This window comes from Struthio camelus, chromosome 6 (assembly GCF_040807025.1).
Source record: "Struthio camelus isolate bStrCam1 chromosome 6, bStrCam1.hap1, whole genome shotgun sequence".
Taxonomy (NCBI): domain Eukaryota; kingdom Metazoa; phylum Chordata; class Aves; order Struthioniformes; family Struthionidae; genus Struthio; species Struthio camelus.
The window spans coordinates 15,009,912-15,035,477 of NC_090947.1; the positions used below are offsets into that span (position 1 = coordinate 15,009,912).

The window sequence follows — 25,566 nt, forward strand, 5'->3', positions numbered from 1 at the left end:
TTATTATTTGTGGAGTAAGTGGCTAAGAATGAAAGAGATGCCATCTCAGATAATGTTGGGTTTTTGTTTGTTGCTAGCTTGTTTAATCAGTTTGGGGAAGAAGTCGGTCACCAAAGGAAGCAAAATAACTGAGATCAAAATCTGAAGCTTTGATTAAGTATCAAATCTAAAAATGCAATAAACTAAGTAGCACTGCAAACAAACCTAAGTTGAGGAAATGATAACAGGAACTGATAACCAGTTTTATAGCTGAGATAATTTAGATTCCCTGCTACTTTAAAATAAGGGTGGTAAAAGCAGTATGAAAAGGCCATTTGAAAAACTTTGCTTTTCTGGGTAGTACCTTATTTCTTGAAACCTATTCTTTCTTCTCATAAAGAAATTAGACAAATTTATGGCTGCGATGTCTGTTCTAGACAGATAAGCCTAATTCCTAGTAACACACACATATCTATGAAGGTCAACAGAGGACGAAGGTCACGGATCCAATAGTAATGCCTTACTACATATTTAAAAACTTGTAATTTTTAAACTTATTTCATTTTACAAGCTAAGAAAAGATTTCCCCCCCGCCCCCGGAGATTAATGCTGTGGTAGTATCAAGCAGAAAGTATTTTAACTGCAGGCCGCTACTCTATCTGAATTGTAATTATCCAGCCCATTAGCTTGGGGGGGGGAGGCTAAGGTACTGCCTGGGCATGGGGTGGGTTTGTGCATCTGTGAAACCAAAGCGCTGTGAGCACCTGCGCTGGGTGTGGGTGAGACGCGGGTCGGCTGCGGGTGGACTCAGCTTCTTTGAAAAGAATGGGATTGTGGATTTATTTAAAAAAAAAAAAAAAAAAAGCAAAAACTATTCAGCATATAAAATTCTTTAAGTCATTTGCTATTCTCAGCGCAGCTTGGCTGCGGTTAATGCGAACGCCTTAAAACTAAACCAAAAAAATGCACAGAAAGGTGAAGCCAGCTGTTCCCCCCGGTCCCAGCCGGCCAGGCAGGGTGCTGGCAGCGGCTTGCGCTCGCCTAAACCCCTCAGAAACCCGTCCCCTCGCGAAGGGCTAACGCGCCCGTTCCCGAGCTGCGCCCTGGCTCTCCCTTACGGCCGCGTTGCGTTCGTTACCGAAGGGGCTAGGTTCAGCACTGCCGCAACAACGGTGAGGAAAAGCTCTTTGCGAGTAGCTTAGAGCGACGTCCGGCTTGAAACCCAACGTGCCCCTTGGAGCACCGTTCGTAGCTCTAGCCTGACGTTTGGTACGTGGCGGTAAGCGTTGCAGCGCTGGGCTGGCCGCCGCCGCAGAGTCGGGATCTCACGCGGCGTTTCTCCTGCAGTAACGCAAGCGTCGTTCGCGTCTTCCGCCCCTGCTTTCTGGCTGGGAAGGCAGGTTTGCCCTTGTGACGAGCTGTCTCCTTCGTTTGCTAAGTTAACGCAGTAGTTAGCGTGGGGCGGTTCAGAGCGGCGTTGCCACGTCTCTTCCAACCGTGGAGGCGCGTGACCCTGCCGCGCCGGCGGATTTCCAGCTCGCGCGACTGCAGCCTGCTCCTTACCTCCCCGGAGGGGCGCAGCGGGGAGGCCGAAGAGGATGCCAGCCCCAGCTGAGCCCAGCGGCGCATCCGCCGAGCGGGACCCGGCACCCGCTCCCCGAGCAGCCCGGCAGCGGCGCCTCGGCCCCGCATTGCCCGTTCAGCTTCTGCCTCTGCCAAAACCGTGGCACCTGCTAAACACAAGCGACGAGGAATGCAAGCCAGAGCAAGGGAAGAACAGATTTAAGGAGATCCAGGTAGATTCGTCAGCATTAGATGAGCCTGCCAAAATTTGCCCTTGAATGTATGCGAAGTCGGCAGGAAGAGCCTTGGCCCGGTCCGCTGTTACCCCGAAGGAGCTGGGAGGGTGCCGGCACCGCTGATGCCGCCGGGGGCCGCAGAAAAGCGAAACAGAGAGGCAGAAGGAGCGTGGTGTTTTTAAGGAAGCAGAGTAGCACGGGTTTTTTTTCTATTTAAGATCATTACCAAAGATATGCACAGCAAACATGGAAGAAAAGAATAGGGAATTTGCAGGAAAGAAAGATAACTTTTATCAGGAAAAACTGACTGTCAGAGGTAAGCACTGAACCGGCTGCGCAGGTCACACAGTCGCTTTCAGCAGAGGCTTGTGGAACTGAAGAAATACCTGTCAGGAGCAAACGTACCCTCGTTACCCTGCTGCAGGGCAGCAGGGTGCACTGGCTGAAGTCTCCTCCCGTTATGTTTCGAGTTGCTGCTGTTTTCCTGCGTCTTACTCTCTGCCGGTTCTGTTTCTGGCCGTCGCCACGTGCTTTAGGAGGCTCGTCGCGCGCTGGGATGAGGCAGGGTGAGATATCGGAAGGAGGCTCCCCAAGGTCAAACAGCCAAACGATTGCTGGGCAGAAACGCGAGTGCAGTACGGAGATAAAGGCGGTGGTGAGAACAGCTCTGCACAAATTGCAGTTCTTCTCTCCCCCCCCCCCCCCCAACAAGTCTATGAGCAACTGAAATAATATAGCTGGCTCTCTTCAGTAATGCCTATTGAGTTACTGTCTATGAAAAGCATGCGTAAAGCTCTGGAGGGAAAATGGTGGTAATAAAATAATCTCTAATATCCCCTAATGAGGGCCAGGAGAGGAAAGGAAGATGTGCATGTAGGTGGACCTGCTTAAATGAACTTGGAGTTAATTGCACAGCCACAAAAGCAGATGTATCGCATGTTGCCATGCACTGCATACGTTTGTCTGGTCTGTGCGTGGTCGGTGCCGAATAATCCCAGGTCGGAAGTTTGGGGGCTAGGAAGTGGTTTGTTGCAGTCCTCAGGAACGGCCGGGTAAAGCACCCGCGTGCTGTGGGACCCGATCTCTCCGCCGTGCCTGAGTGTGAAACAACGCCTTTCGGGAATTTCTGCGCTGAGGAAGTGCCTTTCTGTATCTGCAGCTCCTTCGCTCATCTACTGTATTTTTAAGATTCTTAATGACCGTAGCCACAGCTATTGGGGAAGTGGTTGCAACCCTAAACGTACTTAGAGGTGAGGAGCCCCCCAGCCCGCGTCCTGCCCCGGGGCCGTGCGCCGCCTGGGCCGGCGGTGGCGCGGCTTTGGGATTTACCATCTGACTGGCAGCAGGGGATTAAGTTCAACCTCTTTCTCCCCACGCTTTTGTGTCAAATCTTTTTGATAAGGAATAATAAAGTACTCTAAAAGCATTTAGAAGAAAGGAGAGGTAATCTTTAATGTCCCTTGAGATACACAAGGGCCTAAAAACCTTCAGGAAGAGCAGAGAAGAACTGCTTTAAAAAAGAAATATCCCAGAACGGGCGCTTTTGGCAGAAGCTGGTGGAGAGGCGCGCGCCAGCCCCCCTCGGCGCGCTGGCCTGGTGCAGCGCCTCTCGGCAGCGCTTGCAGAAAGGCCCCTCGGAAGGCGGCCGCCCTCAGAGCGGCAGCGCTCAACTCACTCAGAAATGTATTTCCTGCCTACACGGGGGGGGGGGGGGGAAGTACCAACCAAACTACAAAGTGAGGACTTTGTTGTCCCAGTACCTTCAATCTATCTAGTGTGCAAAGAAAAGTAAACTTAGTAAGGACAAAGGTTAGAAAACATAATTGCAACAGCTATGTATTTTCTCCATGAAAATTCCTACTTCGCTGTTCTACGCAGCCTGCGTTTCCCCGCGCAAAGCAAAATTGTATCTTCCTGGATGTCCAGCTTTAAAGGTACAAGGGAAACCTCAATATTTGTGGGCGACGCTTTTAGGTTCGCCCTTAAGCGTTGCTGACACGAGGGGATGGTGGGTTTGACGCGGCCAGAACTTCTGTAACAACGGTGCGAATGGGTCCCCCTGCCCCGCTGCTTTTTCACGGAGCTGAGCTCTGGTGTTGCTAAAGACAGGAACCTCTAAGTTTGTCTTTTCTAGTGTGTAGTGCACTTTTGAGGAAAAACGTCTTTGTTTATCAACTGCTTGCTTTTTTCCTGGCCTTCCTATAATTGAAAACCTCTCCGTTTTCAAAGCTGTCGTGGGTCACTACAACCCGACATGTTTTTGCTATTTATTCTGTTGCAACTTTTAGAATTTAGGGAACATTCCAGCTGGTCCAAGGCTCTGAAAAGGCCGTGTCAGTTCTAGATCTGCTAGATAAAAGGGCTGGAAATAAAAATTGTGTAATATTTGAGGAGCTGAGATTTTTCTCTTTAGCTGTATATACCGCTGAAGGTTATCTAAACCGCTGTCGCAAAGAGTGAGGAAAAACACCGGAGCAGAAAAACCAGCCTTAGCTGTGTTGTGTACAACAGCAGTATTGTGTTTCACTTGTGCGCCTCTCTCCCTCTAAATTTGTGAGACAGAAACTGGAAACGGGCTAACTTCCAGACAGCTTTTGCAAAACCTTTACAGGTTTTAAAATGTGTTCCTTTTTTGTCATATCAACAAACCAACGCGCCTAACATGAACAAGGTTCTCTAATATTAAAAAAAAATCATAGCCAATACCAGTCCCGTTGCAAATCATCTGAGACAGAAGAGCGTACTGTCTGTCTCCTCCCTGACAAGCAGAAGGCATAAATGGCACGAGGAGCTGCAGGAGGTCACCCTGCTTGTATGGGAGAAGCTGCAGAAGCCCTTTGCCGCCGAGTAATGAAGTCAGCCCTACCCAGTTGTCTGAAACTACAATAATGCGTTATAGGTTTGTCACATTAATGACAAAAACATTGGTAGTCTGTAATGCACTCATTGGACGGTTCACCCCCCCCCCGTACAGGAAAGTTATGTGAGCAAATCCTAGCTGCTCTTTCCGCAAAGCTAGACGTAGCGCTCTGGTTTATATCCCTGTTCACCTGTTCTGACATCTATGTGACTGTAAACTTAAAGGACAAAAAACGTGTATTAAAGTAATTTTGGCTTAGTTGGATTCAGTCAGTGCTTGCAGGCTTGCTGGCAGACTTATTTGTAATAGCGCTCTCTCTCCAGTACGGCGGAGGCTTTCAACCAGCGATTACCCTAGACTAGACTTCGTGGGTTTTGTCCCAGTCTGCTTTGCAATGAGCACGGCCTCTGTAGCTGTGCGTATTCGTATTTTTGTTAGGTGTTATTGTTTCGGTTGCTGCATGCACATAGGCACACGAGGCTTTTTATTTCTGAGATCTCCGATGGGACAAGCGCACCGGAGGTGGCATGCTCTTGCTCCTGCCGCTGCCCTCGCCTGGGGCATGGCGCAGCCCAGCGGGGGACGCTCCTCGTCGCCCCTCGCCCTCTGGGCCGAGGGAGCCTGTCCCTCCTGCCGCTGGGCACCCCCTGTGCCAGCCTCTCCGTCCCTCACCCTGAGGAAGGGGGCCGGCGCCGCGCTGCCCTCCTGTCTGGCCCTGGAGCAAGGGCTGAGCAGGGCACTCGGCTGCAGGAGACCTGGCCGTGGTTCGTGAGGTCCCCCCTAACAAATACAAAGCTAGTGAAATCCAGCAAAAGTCAGGACAGACAGTCCTAGGATTCTCGTGCAGGGAGTTTTTGTTTTGTTTTGCTAGCTTTTCTGTGAAATCACTTTTTCTATTGCTAATTAAGTTTGACTATAACGATGATTACCAGCATGCTAAAAAGCTGCTTTTAAAAATCTATGTGTCCTCTTGATAGGACTGAAAAGTTCAGTACCACAGAGTACTTGCCCCCCCCCCCCCCCCGCCGTGGTAGTTCCAAAATACAAAGTACATGGTTGCTAAATTTGCAGATGAAGTCATTGCTGTGTCACAGTCCACTCTCTAGATAATGCCAAAATATTCATCTCTGGCTTTCAATCTTTGCACTGCTTAAAACAGGTGAATGTAGCCTACTTGTCAGTATTTCAAAGGTCAACAATATTTACTATAAAACAAACAGCTGCATTTCTGTTAAAACGTGGAAAGTAAGCCTTCCAGCAAAGTAGTTCCAAGCTCCTTTCCTTGCTGCTTAAGGAAGGGTTTAAGTATCTTCTACCTCTGTGTGAAAGTGACAGATTTTGCATTTAGTAGGGTACTTTCAAAAAAAAAAAAAAAAAAAGTTACCACCACTTGCCTAGCATGGCGATATATGGTTGTTTGTTAGAAAAGAGAATTAAGACAGGATTCTCCAAATTTCTGCTGCATAGCAGTAAATAGGAAGTACTGGCCTCTTAAGCAATGAGTAGCTCATAGGAGGAAGATAACATAAGAAGGGCAAAACAATGTTCCCTGGGATGGGGGGGGGGGGTAAAAGGGGAAAGAAAATTCAGAGGCCCTTTGTCTACTTCTAGGATTATTTCTTAAAAGTATGCCAGTAACACGTGTTAGGCAGTTTTATTCAAGGCAGTAGCAAAGTGGGGGAGTGCGGTTTTCAATGGCAAACAGAATATTTTAAGTGTGTCACTTCAGACTCAAACATTTTTAATCTGAATAATTTTTAGTAGATACTGTTTCCTCAGAGCCTATAGCAGCGCTTTTGGTGACCTACTTGGCTTCCAGTAGCTTGTCTTCATGTTGCAAAACCAGAGAGCAACTATTCACTTTTAGGCCAACTCCAATTTTGTTACTCACCTCACACCTCAAATTATTACTCACTCAGGTACTCTAAGTGATGCACATAATATCACAGCTTCTGTAGGAGAGGCCCATTAATCCATGCTGCACCTCCTTCCATGTAGTGCAGTTTACTTATCACTGGAATTTAAATGTTTCATTATGGCCCTTAACATCTCTGGAGTATCCTATGCTTAATCTCCACGCTTTGCAATTACCAGCAAACACAAATATCATGAAACATTCAGTACGCTCTAGAATCAGATGCATTAAACCATTTGTCACCTGTCTCAACAGGTGACACACCACACAGCAAGTTCTGAGAAGGGCTGTTACTTACCTCTATATAGCACTACCCATACTGTGATCACCCCCTCCCCAGATCTTGAAGTAAGGAGTCTATAAAGCAAAGCTGTTAGCTGCTGTTGCTGTGGCCTTCTATAGCCCAGCCTCACCTGGGGAGACTTTCAGGGGCTTGCCTTTGACTTTGGTAACTGGTCCTGAGTCAGATAATGAACTCTGTTCTGCTATTAGCCTTTTAAGTGCAGTTGTGAGGGAAAAACTACAGCTTAAGCACTTTCTCAAGTCACAGGGAATCCATAATAAAGGAAGGAACAGAACCAGATTTTCAAAACTCTAATCCCTCCCCGCTGCCCCAATTCTCTTCTTATGGAAACAGAAGTTGCTAAAGGACTTGAAGGATTTTTAGAAGAATATTTTAATCCATGAGGCTTCAGCTTACACTATAAAAAACCACAAAATGTCTCTGATTAGAAACTGGATATCCAACTGTAGTCCATCTTTCTTATTTTTCGTAACTCTCTTTCCTGAGATTTAGACAGTTTGCATGTTGTTTCCCCCAGAAATTCCAGAGGTCTTAGATCTTGTTCCATTTCAGTAACATCTTTTTCCTCAGCTGAATCATCTTCTGCTTCTTCGCTTTCCATTTCTACTTCATCAGCAACTTCTTCAGCACTGCAAGAGATGATGGGAGACAACCCAATTAATGAAAATACTAAATAGTTTTGATCACACACTATGGTACAGAGGTAAATTGTCATGTACATTCCTTCAATTAAACATTAGGTTTCCCCTCGCATCTGAGGCTACTTAAGCTAGTACATGTCTCTTGGCATCTCAAATTCAAACCATTTTCAAATGGCTGTCTTTTCTGTTTTAGGTAAACTTGCCAAACAAAGTGTTTTTTTCCTCCAAATACAAAAGCAAAGTGTCAGAACAGGCAGATCAGCACTATGTAAAAAGGTAGTCTCTTGCTAGAGGGTTAGAAACATAGACTATAGTGGCAGATGAGAATGCTCAAGGCGGCCATTCTTTTCTTTCAGACCTGAAAATGTCACTTGCTCTTAAAAATCCCCATAACTGGAGCAGACCTAGAAGAAAAGAACACTTACCTTATTTTGAAAAAAACAAAAAAAGTTATAGTGGCTGCTAACTTCTGTCCCCAACAGGTAAACTCATGTTGAAGTAGAAAGCATACTTCAGAAGAACTATATAAAACAGTTACCATTTACAACGTGACAACTCCATGCTATGCATCCAAATGTCTGTTATAGAAATTTTCTGGATCTCATTGGGAATGACCTGCATGATGGGATTCCTAAAAATCCTTTATTTTAATAAGGACTATATATAACTTAAAAATGTAAACTGTGAAGATATAATATACATGAATATTATACTGACAAGGATTTAACATTAATATGATAATGAATCTTTACAGTGGTATATGCTTGGCTCTTTTTAAGGAACCCTTAGGGCTACCAAGATGATTAGAGGGCTGGAGCACCTCTCCTCTGAAGAAAGACTGCAAGAGCTGGGCCTGTTCAGCCTGGAGAAGAGAAGATTGAGAGGGGATCTCATCAACGTGTACAAGTATCTGAAGGGGGAGTGTCAAGAGGATGAGGCCAGCCTCTTCTCCGTGGTGCCCAGCAGCAGGACAAGAGGCAATGGGCAGAAACTGAACCACAGGAAGTTCCATCCTAACCTGAGAAAAAACTTCTTCACTGTGAGGGTGACAGAGCATTGGAACAGGTTGTCCAGAGAGGTGGTGGAGTCTCCTTCCCTGGAGATATTCAAAACCCGCCTGGATGTGACCCTGGGCAATATGCTCCAGGTGACCCTGCTTGAACAGGGAGGTTGGACTAGATGATCTCCAGAGGTCCCATCCAACCTAAACGATTCTGTGATTCTGTAAACCCAATCCTACACCCCTTATGTAACTTTAAATGTACAGCCTTACTAATTACTGCTGTTAAAGTACAAGCTCTACCTGTGCAAATATTTAAACAGTCAGGCCACTGAATTTCTAAATTCTTCAGTACTGAGACTGCATGCAAGCTTCCACATACTCCTTGTATTAGGCTTTTGCCAATGTTTTGTTGATGTAACAAAAAGGCTTTTACTTGTATAGGTCAGTAAGAAAACTAGAAGCACCAGCTAACACAATGGAACACAACTATGCTTTCGTCATGGCAGAAGAAAGCAATGCACATGTGAAAACACTACTCCCACTAGTTTTCCTTTTTGGGTAACTCCTGTGAGTGTAAAACATCCTTTTATTAGTCTGTGCAAATTCATTAGGGCAGCTGATACCAATGACATATTTTTATCTTCAGCTTGCTTGTGAGGTGTGAAATAATTCAAAGAACAGATTTTTTTTTTTTTTTTTAAAAAGGGGGCATTTAACTGGCTTGAGTACAAGTGACAACATATTAATCTTCTGTTAAGATTAAAACTATAAAGCTTGTGCCTGCATTAATTTTCTAGAATTGTATGGTGATCTCTGAGGAGCAAGCTACCTTATCTTAGGTATCTGTCAAACTGTTTCATAAAACCGGGATTAATGCACTGTAGAGCAAGTTTAGCTAACTCTGTATGCTGCAGCTTCCTTAGGAACGAGCCTCAGGTTCTAAGGACTAGAACTCTTGGGATTAAACATAATGGATCTAGTCTTTGGTATATCAAGAATCCTGAAGTAAGAAGTACACACAAAGTAGCAGGGAAATCATAAGATCAAGTCAAATTTGATATTTATCCAAAAATACCACAAAAACTTTAAATCCCTGCAATCAAGGTTAAAAGCAAATACATAAAGAACATTCGAGTACCAAAGGCAACATTTTGCTAGTGATCCTATTATGCCAAATGACACCAAAATTAAAAAAGCAGATAAAAAGATTGAACAGCCAGTCTGTATACATCTCCTAAAGTTTAAAAAAAAACTTGGGAGCTTTTAAGAGGTTGCCAAACACGTTACCAAAATAGCGTTCAGTTTTCCAACGCTTCTCTTACTTCTGTTAGCATAGGTTGGTTAGTTTTTACACTTTAAAGCAAAGACATACTTAATTTAAAATAATTTCATTTACTAAGGCTAGTTCTTTGCTATGTTTCTTACCTTTTGTTTTCTTTGGAGGTCAGCAATGAATTAATAAATATAGGACACAGGAAGGAAGCAGATGGCAAAACATGTGCTGGAGTGTACAGAAGCTGAGGAGATAAAATAAGCTTTATGAAAGCTTTTATTTGTGATGGTTTTGTTTGTACACTTACTATAATTACCCCTACCTCTTTGACAGCAGGTGAATCTTGGTTGTAGTGATTATGAACAACTACTTTTCCAAGGTCTACATCCTCTTGCGACTGTTGATGTCTGTGCTTTCCCAATAGCAAGCTAAAGGGGGTCATAGGGAGACTTTCTTCTACTGCCAGCTTGAATAATAAAAACAAAAACATAGCCCATAATTGAAAAAGGAGAAAGTTTTAAATAGAACTTCAGTGTCACACATCTAAGTTCTTCTAGATGAATTTGGTTATTTAAAATGAGACAGAATTTAGAACAGACCAAGGTGACAAAAGAACCAACACGCTACGCTTGGATTTAACTGGGCTATTTGACATGGCTCCTGTTTTTAAAAAAAAGTATCAGAGAGAATGAGCACAAAGTCCTACACAGATGCAACAGAAGAATCCATGATCTGAATCTGCATTTTTGTGTTCCTAGGGAAAAAAAATCCAGATTTTGGTTGGCTAATGTGCCAATTAACTTCCAAATATGCTATATTACTTTTTAAGTGGCTTGCTGGTGTACAAGCTAGAAAAAACACAGTATGGCATTCAGATTCTGTTTACGACTGAAACAATGCATACCCCACATCATCTATTGAGTGATCCAGTTCTGTAACTGGGTGCAAAACACAGTAACTTTCCTTCCAGCATTTGCCTAGATCAATTTAATTTGTATCACTATCCCTCAGTCTGTGTACCAAATTACTTTTTTGGCATAACTGAAAGACAAGTTCATTACTTTAAGCACATTCAAATTTGATTTATTACTAGAAAGATATTAGCTACTATTCAAATCTATTTTATCCAACAACTAAATCAATCAAGTGCTACTATTTTATTCTGGTCAGTAGGTGTGGAACACTTCTTTAAGAGACTGAATTTTCCAGACTACTTCTGTACAAAAGTACGTACTAAAATGTAATTCTGAAATTCCTGACTGAAGAATCAGAGTTGACTGACAATTGCTCCTCCTTACCAGAAAGCTCAGCTCAGGTCACACTTAAGGTTCCAAAAGTTAAGGAAATTAAAATAAGAAAACATTTTATCCAAATACTGAAAGTTTTTGATTCAGGCATGTAGTATAAATCCTTTTTTGAAGAGTATGATTGTTTTGCCTAGGGGATGAGAAAAGGAAGGAATAGCTTTTTGCTACTTCATCTTTTAAAGGTTTCTACTTTTCAGCAGAATTGCTTTTGGCAAGCAAGTATACTTTACTGCCCCTTCACGTATTTGTGACTCCATGTCAGGATCTGGTGAACGTTTTCACAGCAGAAGGGAGTTTAATCTGACAAGCTGAACACTAACTGAATTTTGATTCTGTACTTCTCTATCAGAACTGGTATAAAAAGTACCTGCTTGCTTGATGGTGTCAGCCTTTCTTCTGGAGACTTTGTGCTGAACGTCATTAGCTCCTGAAACACAGAACGATGTAGTAAAGACGGCACATAAAACTGTTTTTCAGATTTCCATATATTGCCTCCAGAAACTTCTGATTGGCCTGAATTTTAGACTTTTTGCGTGGAGGGAAGAAAAATAATATAGAGGAAATCTGAATATATTATGAAACACTTGCATAATCAGCAATAATACAGTTTCTACATGGTTGTCCGATTAAGTTAAATAACATAGACAATTTCCTTTACAAAGTCCCCAAATTATCTATTTTTTTGTCTGAATGAGGCAACAAAAGCTGCCTAAAAAAAAAATTTAGAACTTAAAACTGTTCTGGCCAGTTGAGAGCTTTATTAGAGATCAAAGTATGACTTACGCTGCTTTGAAATCACAAAGAGAAACTATTACACTGAACAGCATAACTCTGAATTTCTATTGACCTACATTCAGAAAAACATTTTTTGCAGGAACCACCTTCCCCGACAATCGCTATTTCTTACTTGCGTGTTAGTCAGAAAATATAGTTGGGATCTTCTTAGCCAAAGGTATTTTTCTGAGCCAATTGTTTCAGGTATGTCTCTCGGAACGAAGGCAGCAAACTGGATCTTTTCTTTACAAAGGTTTCTCCGGATACAGATTGGCCGTGGCTCATTTGGTTTAAACACGAACACTGCAAAAACAAACATCTTTCCTGTAAAGCACGAAATTTTTACCCTCCTCTATAGTTTTCACAGCCCTATGTATTATAGCTGGTAAGGCTGGCTAGGACTGCCTTCAAGCACTAGCTTACAGTAACACAACTATAATTAGAGAGCCATTAGTGAATAATACAAGGTACCTTTCATAGTATTCCAAGCCAGAGAATACACTTGGAAATTAACTTTTATGCCTAATGGTAGCTCTAGGAAAAGTAATTGTAAATTTATTCCAAAGTACCAAAAAATAGGTGCATAGTTCAACCAAAGTTTTGCATTTATAGAAGAGGATCAAGAGCATATATGTCACTCACCCACAGAACATGACTAATCCTGTGCTGTATCTGGTATTGGAGACTAACTTATGGAAGACGACATAGGGGAGCTGACATGTTCTACTTGACTACCGCTGTGTGGCATGGCACAGTTCTTCACATGGGCAAAATATGGCTTGTTTGTCTTATGGCCTTTATGGAGCTGAATTCTAAGAAAACCTTTTCTAGAAATTAGGCTTTTGCAGTTATAGGTTCCACCAACTTTTACTTGTCAAAGAAGCCTTTGTACTTACAGCTGGAATCTTTGGAGAGCCATGAGACAGCGGCAATGTGTTCTGAAAGGGGATCAGGTTGCAGCACTAAGACGTTGAGCTGGGCACTCCATTCCACTGGAAAGCAAACACAGCAACAGCTAGACATGAAAAGAAGGCATTCAGTTCTATCCAGGTGCTTTGCTAAATAAAAGGTCAAATGGGAAAAAATACAGAGCTTCACCTCTATCTGGAAGAAGCATACAACTTCATTTATTCCCAGACAAATCAGAACATACAAATATTATCAGCTTCCCCTACAAATGCAGGAAATACTAGATATTATTGTGTTACCAATCATCTATTCAGAATTTACTGTGCATATGCACACTGGGCAGAATATGACATATGAAAAAATTATACTTTCAGAGGGTGTTTTGTAGTGGGTCTATCAGGAATCAAACGAATTATTTTGGGTACCACAGTAAACGTCAGCATTAAATATTATCACTGCCTCTCTAGCAGAGACTTAAATTGATCTTACATGCACAACTGAGCAGATTCCAGCAACACAGAAAGCCATGGTCAGTAGCACCAATAAGGTACTTGGAACATGTTAGTCTCCCAAAGCAGATATTCCTACAGGAATAACACAAACAAATTAACAACCTTCAGGTTTCGTCTTCATTTCCCTACATAGTAATGATTTTCAAATCACACAAACATTGAGTTAAGATTTAATTCTGATATTAGATCAGGAGACGTTTGCATTTTGCATTCACCTGTGATAGAAGGGATTCTCTCCCCCTTCTCTTCCCCACTAAGTTTGTTTATACTTTCAAGTCTCCCAGACTTATTATAGGTAATTTAAAACTGTTCCTACGACATTCTGATTTCAAGCAGTGATTGTAAGCTCTTAAATTAATTACTAATGATTATTTCCTCAGTCCCTATGTATTCAACACTCCACAAGTTTGAATATCGTTTCAAGGTGGCCATGTGCTGTTTGGCTTACAGTTTCAGATGCTTTCTGCAAAAGTAAGCACCTCTAACATTACTACAGTACTGACTAGCAGAAGCAAGTTTTTGAGAAGCGGTAAGGAAAAAATCCAAAACTTAACACTGCAAGAGAATGCTACAGTAGGTTTGTAGCATCTTCCTCTTTTAGGAATCGCTTACATACAAAGATCTGGCACAGAAATTGACTAGAGGAACAAGTGAGAACACTTATTTTTTTAAGATTATTATAAGAAAAGTAATTTCTCTGGATTAGAAACTGCTTTATATCTGTCTAGGAAGCTCAGTACTTTGTCTGTCCAATTCTTTGAGTCTTTCTTTTATCCCTACCATCAACCTATGCCATTTCTCTCGCGTTATACTTACACAACACAACAGCACCTAGACATTCAGGATGTCTGTCATTAGGAGAGCACACAATAAAACATACAGGGATAGTCTGCCAGGCAAACACATGTTTTCCAGCATAGGTGAGCAAGGATCAAGATATATCCATATTTTACATTACAGACAATAAAGTCCACATAGTCTTATGGCTTAGTGATATTATTTCTATTTCAATGCACGCATACAAGAGTAAAGCAGGAGCTTCTTCTATTTATATGTTTTCAGTCCTTTCATTTGTCCATAGATTAACAGGGAAGAAAAGAAAGGCTATTAACATATTACTGGGTGCCCAGAGACGCATATATGAGTACTGGAGGTAGAGCAGTCATAAGCAAGGAAGAAAATGAAACTGCCAAGTCTGATTTGCTTATTTTTAAAAGCAAATTATCAACCCCCTAAAAGCCACTATAATTAAGAGTCTTTTCTGCATATAAACTTAAAAGTGTTAAATACAATACTTTTGTAGGAACACGCGCAAGATCTTAGAGTGCTATAAACAAAGTTCTTTTAGTTCTGAGAGTTCAAGAAAAAAGCCAGATGAAAAACATACCTTATTTTTCCAGGTGGATGGCAAAACGTACACTTAAGATCCCACGTGAGTGAGTCCCATACAGTGACCGTTTCTTCAAAGCTAACGGCAAGCAAAGATCCATCTTCTGAGAAACAGCAGTTAGTAGCTTGGTAGTTGTGGTAGCTGCCTACAAAATCACAGCTCCAACTCACGCTTTGCTGTGCTGCGTTGAATAAACAAACCAGTTAAGTTGGTTGAACTCTAAACATGAAGAAAGCAGAATTCAAGTAGTATGGCTGCAAAATAGGCTCAAAAGCAAGAGGGTTTCATTCAGAAGGTTTATGTATTTGAGAAGCATAGAGAATCTGTCCTGTTTTAGTACAAGAAACATGTAGTAAGTTTTCCTTTTAGCCTTAATTTTGCGCTTGAACAGTGACTTCCAAGACTGACATGGTACAATATTCATGTTTCATTTGCACACTATGGCAACGGTGCTGTCTGAATGCAGGTGTTAGATTAAAAACAAACAAAACCAAGCAAATACCCCTCCTAAAAAAATCCCTCCTGAAGGTAGATTCAACATTCAGTGTTCTGAAACGTAATGGTCTTTTGAAGCTGTAGCAAGACCATGAATATTCCAAAAAAATATAAACTCACTTTGCACTTGATTCCAACAGAGCTTGTTTCCTGTATGTAAAATTTGAGGATCGCACAGTGACCTGTTAGCATGCTTTCCTGCCTTGACTAACCTGCCAGCATGTTAAATTGGAATAACTTTCCCATTATTGGTAATTACCATAAAATAAACAGGAGCAAAGGGATGTTCTTACCATATAACATATATTTTCCAATATAAATAAGTTTGTACACCATGCTTTTGAAAAATGGAATAGGATCAGGAAAGAGAAAAGTTTAGTTCACCCTATACTACATTATCCTTTACATAACAGCTATGAGATAATGATTAAAAGAACTAATTGTAGAAAAGCCAGAAGAGAAACAGATTGTTTCTTTAACATGGCACCACCTAGAGGCAAAATGAGAGATCTGCTGTAAATAAAAACACGCCAGAGTATCATCTTTCTGTATCCTACTCCCTTAAGCACCAGTTCTGAATGAAAAGACTATACCCTTAGGTATATGGGTATAAAAAACCATTTTCTCAGCATGGAAAAAGTCATGATCACAAACAATCCTTTAACAATGAGGGTAGGCTGCCACTTTCTTCTGTAACAGGCTCAGTAAGGTCTTTGCTGTTTAAAGAATCTCGGTATCTATCCAGAAGTAATATAAAACAATAACAGAACTCCATCACAAGGGATGCTCAGGAGAATGCACTATTCCATGCAACAGCAGAAGTATAAAAACGCGTGGGACTAGAGAGCCTAGTTACAAAACAATGAAATTAAGAGTCAGAATTTCTACAGCATGTTAAAGGGTGGCAAGTTATTTTTCTGAACACACTTACCCTCAGGATCAGTATCTTCTACTATTACCCAGACCTTAAACACACAGTCTTTGCCAGCTGTTACCAACATCGGAGAGTCTTCTTCCAATTCATCTGTGTCACGGAAGCACATGGCTGTTATGCGGTCCTCATGTGGCATATTTATTCTGGTATTCAGCTTAAAGCTACCAGGAAAGAAAACAGAAGTTTTCCATTTTATTTCGTTTGGAACTTGAGAAAGATTTCAGTTTAGGATGATTCTGGAAGGGCCAGAAGGAATCAAAGGAATTTCTGTCTAATTAGACAGACAAATGGCATCTCATTTACAGATCATTTTTCCCATGTAACTTCCATACATCAAGAGAGATTGTAGCCCAGCACTGAGAAAAGACTACTACTAAATAAGCATCGTTCTCAGAAGTATTCAGCCTGAACTCAGGGCAACCTTTCTATAGTATTTGGACAACCGATCACACAGCTACTACACAGACCAATTTTTTTTTTTTTTGCTTTGTTTCTTCTTTAAGAATACAACAACTCTTAGTCAAAACCTAACTGTTTGAGTTAACAAGAAATCAGGAAAAACAGTGGCTTGCCATAACAGAAGCATATGTTAGCAAAAGAAACAATAAAGTCATAGTTTTCTATGCCCTAGAAAGACTAATTGATTAGCGATAGATTAGAGAGAGCTGGGAAAACTGAACATGCTATAAAATCACCCTGTCAAGTCTATGATTTTTAACATCAAATAAATATATGAGTTCAAGCTACAAAGTTCACATACTCTGCCTGCTTAGTAGAAGGAAATGCATACAGATTGGAAATAACTGCTGTTGTGTGGGTTTTCTTTCAGACCTGAAAAAACAGTGAGTATTGTAAACCCTTCCTAGGGTCTTCCCTCAACTTTATTAGTTGATTTAGAAAAAAAAAAAATCTATCTTCACAAGACAAAGCCTACTTAGATATTTGCACAACATGTAAGAAATAAATAGATTTTGAAATCTAGAGGCCAGCTCTGAAGTTGTACCGTTACCTTTGTGTTTCTTCATCATAGACCCACAGCTTCAACTGTAATTCAAGGTCAGCTGCTTCTCTCTCTTCTACTGTTGCTAACCACTTGCCTTGTGCACTAAATGCAACTTTTACTAAGTCGACCTGGTTTAGACCTGCCTGATGGATGTATTCTTGTTGCACAATATCCAACTGCAAAATAACAAGACCAAAGATAAATTTCAAAATTCAAATGTAGATTTAGAGATACCATTCATAAAACATTGCAGAAAAGATATTCTTGAAAGCACTCATGAGAACTGACTGGGATGGAGCATAAAGAAACTCAGGGAAAGCAGAATTATGGCCTGTAAATTTCACAATAAGGTAAGCGTGGAAGAAATAAAGCATATCGTAGAGGGATTTTACGTAGAGACACTTTCACATTTAACTTGTAAAAGGAACAGAACACTGTTTTTTAATGATTTATTCAACTGATAACATTTAGCTATGCTTACGAGTAACAGAAGTCTGTGACAAAGCTGGAAACTCCTCAGCTTGGATTCCAGTCTCATGCATAGCTGCTGGCTTTTTCCCCTGTTTGCCATATAATTCTTCCAAGAAATTCTGTTGCATAAGTTATTTGACTGAATAAGTTAGAATTTTGGCACTGGCCTATCCAACTTACACTGTAGAGCTGTTTGTCACTTTGGAGACAATAGAACTGCAAGTGGCCAGGCTCTCCATTGAGGACCAAAGCTTTAGTTCTAGGATCAACCACTAGACCAGTCTTGACATCCCTACCTGGAAATAAAATGAGATGACAAATGACCCAAAATGGAAAGTGACATACTCTGCCCATTAAGTGGGAAGAGAAATTTTATTGCGTTTACCTTTGATTAGTCCTTGAATACTTTTGGAAAATCTTAGATTGCTGTTTATTATTGTAATTCCTGAAGGGGGAGGGGAAAAAAAAAAAAAAAAGTCTTACAAAACCAGATAAAGGCTTTCACAATGCCACTGCATCCCATGGGGGAGAGAAGGGATCTTAACCGCCTCTGGTTAATCCTATAAATACAAATTAAATGTATACACTAAATATTAAAAAAAAAAAAAAAGCTAACTCCATATTTCCATCCTATCATAATCTGAGATCTCCTTAAATCGAGATGAAAAGCTAAATTACAGTAGTCCTCAGGCTAATTCACAGAACTGATTAAAGAGTAAGAAATCGTTTCAATCGTCTGTTCTTTCAGATCAGCATTGCATTTGTACATAATCTCTAGTTAATTCATTTGAAACTAACAAAACAGCTTGTACAGATTCATACTCTGTTTTGCATTAGGTGTTACTTAAATATGTTTGGGCTTACTGTTGTCCGTATGTGAGGTGCAATATGAAGTGCCATCAGATGAAATAGAGATGTATTCAATAGCAGATCCCAAGCGAGGAAGGAAATCCTTCTTACAATCTGATCCATTGTGCCACTGAACTAGAACAGATTCAACTCCTCCACTCAGCAGACTGGTTCCTTTTCAGGTAATAAACATGCAGTTAAGAGTCTTTATTACAAAAAACATCATCAACATGTGTGTTACGATGATAGACAGACATATAACTTCTTTTTAAAAATAAGTTTTCTTAAATTGTGTCATAAACAAAACTGCTATTCCTCATATCTAGCCTGGGCAATACATCTATATGTTTCTTCTTTTCCCATGTTAAATTGCTGGAGAAATCAGATTAAATAACAAAAATGCGTGCCCACAGTAAAATTTTAACGATGCTTTGGGAGTAATAAATCCGATTAATTCTGAATCAGTTGAGCATTTGTGATGAACTATTCTCCTTCTATCAACAAGAAGTATTTTGCAGTAAGCAACATCATAAGGAATAAGTTCACACAAAAGTTCACTGGATTTTTGCCACTAGGTTTCAGCTCAAGCAGGACTGGCTTGCTTTATGTGGATTCAAACAGATTCTGGCAAGAACTCACAAGTGCTGCTAACGGAGGAGGGGGGGAAGTAAGAATAGGTTTAGATTTTACATTCTACCACAGAAGGTAGCTGTTTGATGTTATGCCTGCCAATCAAAATAGTACCAAAAAACCCAGAACTGTTTCCACTTTCATTTCAGATCCTTACTGAACATGTTTAAATTCTAGAAATGAACTTCCTGGCAAGTGGACGAACTCAAAACTTTCACTGACTGTTTTGTTTTTTCCAGCTCTTTGGCTTTAAAGTCTTTTGTACTGACCTTCTACAGAAAAAGCTAGATCCATGACTATATCATGATGCCAGTGAAGCGTGGAGAACGTATACTCTTTATTGTGGTAGAAATTCCTCCTATGGGCCAGAGAATGTAGTTTAGAACAATGTTTAAAGGCACAGGGTCATTGACAACAGAGCAAACAAAGTGGAATATCAAACTGAAACAAGTGCATTAGCCTTTCCTGTAACTTCTAGGCTACAATTCCTTGCATGCTCGAGTGATGCAAAGGAAGGGAATACAACACGTTAGAAGCTTTCCAGAGGAACGGTATGTCTTCCTCATGCACGCTGTACACCTTAGATGTACAGTGCAACTTAGAGCTGCAGAGCATCTTTGCAAGCTGATTCTCAGCTGTGCAATTCCACTAACGTGCTCTTACTAGGAGTCTGCTTACCTGGCAAGAGACATTTTAACTGCTCCTGCACAACTTTTTCCGAGTACAGTTTAGATTTGTGGAGCATGGCTTAAGAGGAATATTTTCCCATTTGGCCTTAAACTGAAGTGGTATCCTGAAGTCAACTTCAGTATCACAAACATACAGGACTTGCCATTCTTCGCTTGCAATGACTTCTGATAGTGGCAATGGCAAGGGCTAAACAGACGGCTTTGTTCACTTGTCACTTAATTCTTATGGTCTTGTCTGTTTATAGGGTACACAGCTGAACCAAAACGAGCATACCAGAGACGAATCTTTCCATCGCCATGGCCAGTTGCAATACAGTCCTCCTTGGGATGGCACGCTACGCAAGTGAAGCGATTGTTTCCACCCTTTGTGTTTGTTGTGCTTAAAGAAAACCTTCAAAATCAAGGAAATTAACTTTAATTAGCCGAATGAAGATTTTCTTTTTTTTAAAACTTCAAAGATATCAGCTGTTATGTGCACAAATGCACATAAAAATACTTCTGACTAGCAGAACGAAATAAATATCCAAGTTCATATTTGTAAGTTGTTACAAAGTTACGCATGCCCTCCAAAAATAGCGACAGGCTTCCTCTCCTCTCTTGTTATATCTTTGCCTTCAGTCACCCTGCAGGATCTCTAGCTCTCCCTTTCTGTCTCTCCCCCCTTCCCCTTTTCTCCCTGTCCTGATTCGGCCCTGACCAAAAAAAGATAAGCTACCAATACCACTGCAATGCATACTGTCTCACTTTCTATTTAAAGGCAGCTTCTTATAAACTGACTGCAGAAAGCTGCCTGCATTCTGTGTGATCTTAAAAGAGAACTTGCTAACAAACGGGGGAGCAAACGAAAGGTAAAGCTAGTTTTAATTACTCAGCATTATTTAGTTGGATATCAGACAGAAGAATGGAACCATCCCTTCCAGCATAAAACCAAAACGTTGCTGACAAATATAAAATCACACATGCTTGCATCATCACTTAGTATAAACATTTATGATGTGTCACATTGAAGCAATACTTGACGTGTTCCCTCTTACCTGTTCATCTGCTTCCGTTTAAAAAAATAAACTTGGAGATTAACCTCTTTTACTGATGCCACATATTCACCCTGTTATAGCAAAACAACAATTTAGGACATACATACAGATTGTGTTACTATGAAAAGGGTAGGGGTAGAAATCAAGCAATCTTCACTACAAAGTATTTAGCAGAAATAAGATACAAGTTTGATGTTAAATAAACAGTTTCCTTTCAAATTTTCTTTTTTTTAAAACGCATAGGTCTTTTAGCATACAGATTCATTTAACTTCATTTTTGTCAATCAGTGCGGTAAGAAGTTTAGGCAGAAAGCAACAGAGAAGCACACCCAGCAGAAGGAAATACCGAGACTTACTTCCAGCCTCAGCCCTAGTATCATCCATTCCTATACTTTAAATGCATTTTTTCACTGGAAAAGAGGAGATACAACCAAAGACTAAAAATTTCTTTCTTTCCTTCTCGTTTGCTATTCTAAATAGGACAGCATCAATTGTGGTAAACAAAGAAACACTGTCATATGAAATCTAAGCAAAACAAAGCTAAACATGTACTTTTAAAGCGCATTTACCTAACAGTACCCAAGGCTATTTTATTTAAAATCTTCAGTATCAAAAGGTATTTTAAGACTTGCTTAGAAGTTATGATTATCATCTTTCGAAGGGAAGTTGGCATATTCTACTAGATAGGCTGATTTTCTGGCACTTCTTCCTTTTCTTCCCTGTTCACTAGATGTTCTGAGTTTTTTTCAGTGCTTCAATAAATTTAGTCCTACTAGATTGTTCTACTGAACATCATGGCTGTTTCCAAGTGCTGCTGTAGTTAAGTCTGTTGAGGTAGCCTTTCTAAAATCAGTAATTTAGAAGTTGGCTAAAAGCCAGGACTCATGCCAGACTTATGCTAGAAAAGGTTATATATATATATTTTTTAATGTTTTGTTTTACTTAAGCCTGAATGTTTACTGGGTTTGTATAAAAGAATAAACAGTATCTAGTTCATTTGAGGAAAAAAACAACCCCGACAACTGAAAATGTAAATATACTTCTCTTCCAAATGCAGTACACTTGGGTGACTCATCCACGCCATCCAAAATCACAGACAATTCCTTGGCTTCCATTTCTTGGCCTGCTGTTTTTGTCAGCTTAACCGAGACCAGTTGGAATGAATCTGACCAGAAAAAAAACCTGTTACCAAAAGGCTTTTATAATCCATTTACATATGCCCCTTTACAAAGGGGATTTGCACCGATTCTAAAAGGATGTTTGGACCTTCCAGTATTTTTGATACATACTTGAAAAACGTCGTTAATACTTTTCAAAAACAAAACAAAACAATTGTTTCAGATGTTTTGAATATTCAAAGTTGAGGGCTAGATAGTGGTTTTCCAGTGCAAATGTAAAGCAGATGCCAAGCAAAATAATGTAATATTTGCTCTTGCTCTGTAGTGACACTTGCAGAAGTGTAGCAAGAGTAGGTCAATTTATATCTATGTTTCTCTCAGACAAAATTCTAGGAAAAAAATCTAGGCATGTATTTAAATTGGACAAGTTTGTATATGTTAACATCACTTAAGATGGGAGAGTAGTCTCAAATACTGCAGTGTACCTTACATTATAGTAAGCATTGCTTAAAGATTTGTTGCATCTGCCACATCAGATACATGCAGTTTGTGCTTCAAAAGTGAATATAAACACTCTTCTAGTCAAATATCAAAACAGATCCGATTCAGAATGAAAACAGTCTCACGAAACAAAAAGGCAGGAGTACAGTCTGATTTTCTGTTATAAGATTTAAGAGGTATTTTTAAGACAATATATTAAAGAATGATCTTGCAGCATTCATTGACATAGTAGCTTAGATGTACAAACATTTAAATTATAAAGGAAGACGTTAATCGTACTGTACCTCTTTCACCACTCTTTGGAATTATAGCAAACACTGAGTCCTCATAACTAGCAAGCGCGTACAGTGCAAGAAGTTTGTATCCTACAATGAAAGTCTGATGGAAAAAGAGAGAAGCAAACCCAACAATTACTACATTCAAACATACAGTTTTCAACAGAATCAATAATGCTGTGTTTTAACAGCTAGGGAAACATTTACATTCATTTTTTATTTTAAACATAAACCATATTGTATTAATTATAATTCTCAATTTTAGGACAAAGAAAAGGAGCTGTATTAGATCAGGGACTAATACAAATAATGTTAAATGTTACAAATAAAACATGAGACATCAGCTTCAGTGAAAAATCTAAAGGTACTTTACTCTTGCTGCAAAGCAGAAGAGCTGTCTATAGCTGTGTGCCTTTCTAGCAGAGAACAGGAATGACAGGATACAGTTAGCAGCTCACGTTTTCAAGCCATCATGTCAACTTCTTTTGGCATAACTCAAAACTGAAGCATATTCCCCAAGAGCTACGTTAGGCTCTGCACTGTAGCAAGAAACTAAAAGCTAAAATGGCAATACACATCCCCTGCCTCTTCCCCAAAAAGATTTTGCAACACCACAAATTTCTGTAGTGATGCACACAAATCAATTGAAGCCTCCTGTTCCACAAAAACATGATTTCCAGGCTGCGTTAATAGTGGAACAACAACTCTCAGACTGAGCTGTGACCATTTGCACTAACAGCTGCAAAAATCCTTATTTTGATATCACTAGGTCAAGACTAGTTTTGAAACGTACACAACAGGAATAACTCAACGTACTTTAATGAGAATCCCATCTGTGAAGTCCCACAGCTTAATGGTGCCATCAAGAGAAGAAGAATAAAGCTGAAAAAGAAGAAGAAAACAAAAAAAAAACCCGCAGAAATTAAAACAAACCAATATATCAAGGCCAACTTTTACAAAAAATCCCCATTTAAATTTGAAGAATTGGAAAAATGGATCTGATGGTCTGAATGGCTGAAACTTCAAAAATACAGGACACAGAAAGGCTCCAAACTGCCTCCTAACCAAGCGTAAAGAAAATTATTCTATTATTCTAGTTTGAAACACACGTTTTCAAAAAATATGAAAGAAACCATATATATTTCTGTTTAGCCACTTAAAATTAGTGGAGTATACACTGATATCAAGTATGTGAATGATTACATTTGCTTCAGATTTTGCGCTTATGATGTGCATCAGATGTAGTCTGCCTCTGCAAGTAATTCTTGTTTACATACAGAAAATGACAGCAGAAAATCTGAGAAACAGAACAGGAGCAGCAATGAACGGGGAAGGAAACTGCCAGGAGCCAAAAAGCGACTGAGAAATAGCAGGGGCTTAGTCAAATCTGCACCTGTTTCTGACATGACTCCAGCATATCTCCATCCCTGAGTTGTTCTTATGCTTCTCTGTATTTTCTGCCTACCTCACATCTATAGTTCTCAAAGAAAAGCCCCAGCACGTGGTGAAATTGGGGCTCATGTATCCTACTACAGAACTGGCAATTAGAGGGAAATGCCAACTTCTGTACATGCCAGTTTCTTCAGATTCCTTTTTTGTTGATTCCTTTAATGAACCGACAAAAATTTGGAGCTTTTACAGGCAGAAAGTCATCCCTTTCAACAAGTGCAGCTCATGTGACGTTTTATGCGTTTGTTGTAGTAGACGCACAGGACGTTTACTCTTCCAAGCAAATTTAGGAGAAACGCCGGCTGAGAAACTTTTTCAAGAAAAAATTACTGCCGCCGAGTTTCCAAACTCGGAGTAACCCCCAGACCCCCGCGAGAGCCCCCGCCGAGGCGCAGAGGCTCCGCTGCGCGGGCAGCGAAGCGCCCGGCACCGCTGAGCGCCAGGATCCTTTGACAACCTGCAAGTGGTTCTGGGGATTGAGCTGGATTCCTGTCACCGGGTCGGCGTGGCCCTGCATCATGCAGACGGTCTCCTCGGTGGCTACGCTGTACATCTTCACGAAGTCGCCGGAGGTGCACAGCAGGTACCTGCAGGGCAGGAGAACCGTTACGGCGCTGAGGTAAGGCCCCGCCGCGCCTCGCCGCGCCGCGCCGCGCCACCCCGGCCCGGCCCGGCCCGACTGCGCGGGCAGCCCCGGCCGGCTCTGCCCCCGCCGCGACGGCTCCCCCGTGCCCGGCCCGGCGCCCGCGGCCCCGCTCGCCTGGCGTCGGCGGAGAAGACGGCCCTGGCGCCGTGCAGGTTGCTGCCGCCGCAGCGCACCACGCGGAGCGCCGCCGGCGCCACCATCTTCCCTCGGCGGAACCTCCGACCTTTCACCCCTGGCCGGGCGGGCACCGCCGCTCTTGGCTCGCCCTGCCCGGCGACTCGATGGTCGGCGGTCTCATGGCGGCCCCGCTTGCGGCCTCAGCCGTAAGCTAACGCGCGCTGTAGGGCGCTTCCGCCCGCAGTCAGTATGGCGTCCTGGCACCTCCCCGCCGCCTGCGGTTGGTTGCGTCGCGGTGACGGAGCGCGGGGGCGGGCTGCGCGTGCGGCGGGCTGCGCGTGCGGCGCCTCGGGCGTTGCGCTGACCGTTAACGGCCGCGCTCGGAGGCGGTGAGTGCGGGGAGCCTGAGGGGCGCCGTGGGGCCGCCCGGGAAGCCGCCCGGGAAGCCGCCCCTCGAGCCTCTGCCCCGGGCCGTTCCCGCGGTCGCGGCGACAGGCCCTCCGCGTCGCCCGGCCTGTGCTGGTAGACAGGCAGCGCCGAGCCCCTAGCTCCCCCGGGGCTGCGCCCTCCCCGCGGGCGGGTGGCCTGCCGCTGGGCTCTCCCCGGCCTCCCCCGGCGGCCCCGCCCCGGGTCTTATTGGAGAGGTGGAGAGCTGAGCCTGGGTCCGGTGTATTTCTTTCAAAATTTTT

At 41.8% G+C, this 25,566-nt stretch overlaps 2 protein-coding genes and 1 long non-coding RNA gene across 4 annotated transcripts in view; 2 read left to right on the forward strand and 1 right to left on the reverse strand.

The window, feature by feature from the left end:
- Positions 1 to 3,480: 3,480 nt before the first annotated feature.
- LOC138067631 (uncharacterized) lies at positions 3,481 to 9,197 on the forward strand. Its single transcript, XR_011141873.1, has 2 exons — positions 3,481 to 3,712; positions 8,278 to 9,197. It is a non-coding gene; the product is annotated as an uncharacterized lncRNA (long non-coding RNA).
- Positions 7,212 to 25,443, reverse strand: WDR75 (WD repeat domain 75). Of its 2 annotated transcripts, XM_068948333.1 has the most exons (21): positions 24,875 to 25,443; positions 24,572 to 24,701; positions 23,482 to 23,547; positions 22,675 to 22,768; positions 21,812 to 21,936; positions 20,772 to 20,842; positions 20,012 to 20,128; positions 19,318 to 19,406; positions 18,434 to 18,592; positions 17,955 to 18,014; positions 17,750 to 17,865; positions 17,105 to 17,274; positions 16,093 to 16,256; positions 14,664 to 14,847; positions 13,254 to 13,348; positions 12,752 to 12,847; positions 11,989 to 12,158; positions 11,449 to 11,508; positions 10,097 to 10,240; positions 9,927 to 10,018; positions 7,212 to 7,486 (listed from the first exon to the last, which is right to left on the reverse strand). In XM_068948333.1, the coding sequence occupies exons 1-21, from the start codon at positions 24,958 to 24,960 to the stop codon at positions 7,282 to 7,284; spliced, it is 2,493 nt and encodes an 830-aa protein (XP_068804434.1). In that variant the 5' UTR covers positions 24,961 to 25,443; the 3' UTR covers positions 7,212 to 7,281. The 2 variants fall into 2 exon arrangements, with proteins under 2 accessions (XP_068804434.1, XP_068804435.1); XM_068948334.1 differs by lacking the exon at positions 17,955 to 18,014 and having other exon boundaries at positions 24,875 to 25,007.
- The window catches only part of COL5A2 (collagen type V alpha 2 chain), a 205,929-nt gene continuing 205,548 nt past the window's right edge, over positions 25,186 to 25,566 (forward strand). Inside the window, exon 1 of the mRNA XM_068948332.1 lies at positions 25,186 to 25,266. The gene's annotated coding sequence lies outside the window, so the exon portion shown is untranslated. The remainder of the gene's footprint in view (positions 25,267 to 25,566) is intronic.

What these genes read in the sequence shown, in the direction of transcription:
- WDR75 (XM_068948333.1), bottom strand. Translation starts at nt 24,960, where the DNA reads ATGGTGGCGCCGGCGGCGCTCCGCGTGGTGCGCTGCGGCGGCAGCAAC. An exon ending in CACCTCACATACGGACAACA is followed by an intron (nt 18,015 to 18,433) that starts GTAAGCCCAAAC and finishes CTCCCCCTTCAG; the next exon opens with GAATTACAATAATAAACAGC. An exon ending in ATTCACCTGCTGTCAAAGAG is followed by an intron (nt 10,019 to 10,096) that starts GTAGGGGTAATT and finishes TTATCTCCTCAG; the next exon opens with CTTCTGTACACTCCAGCACA.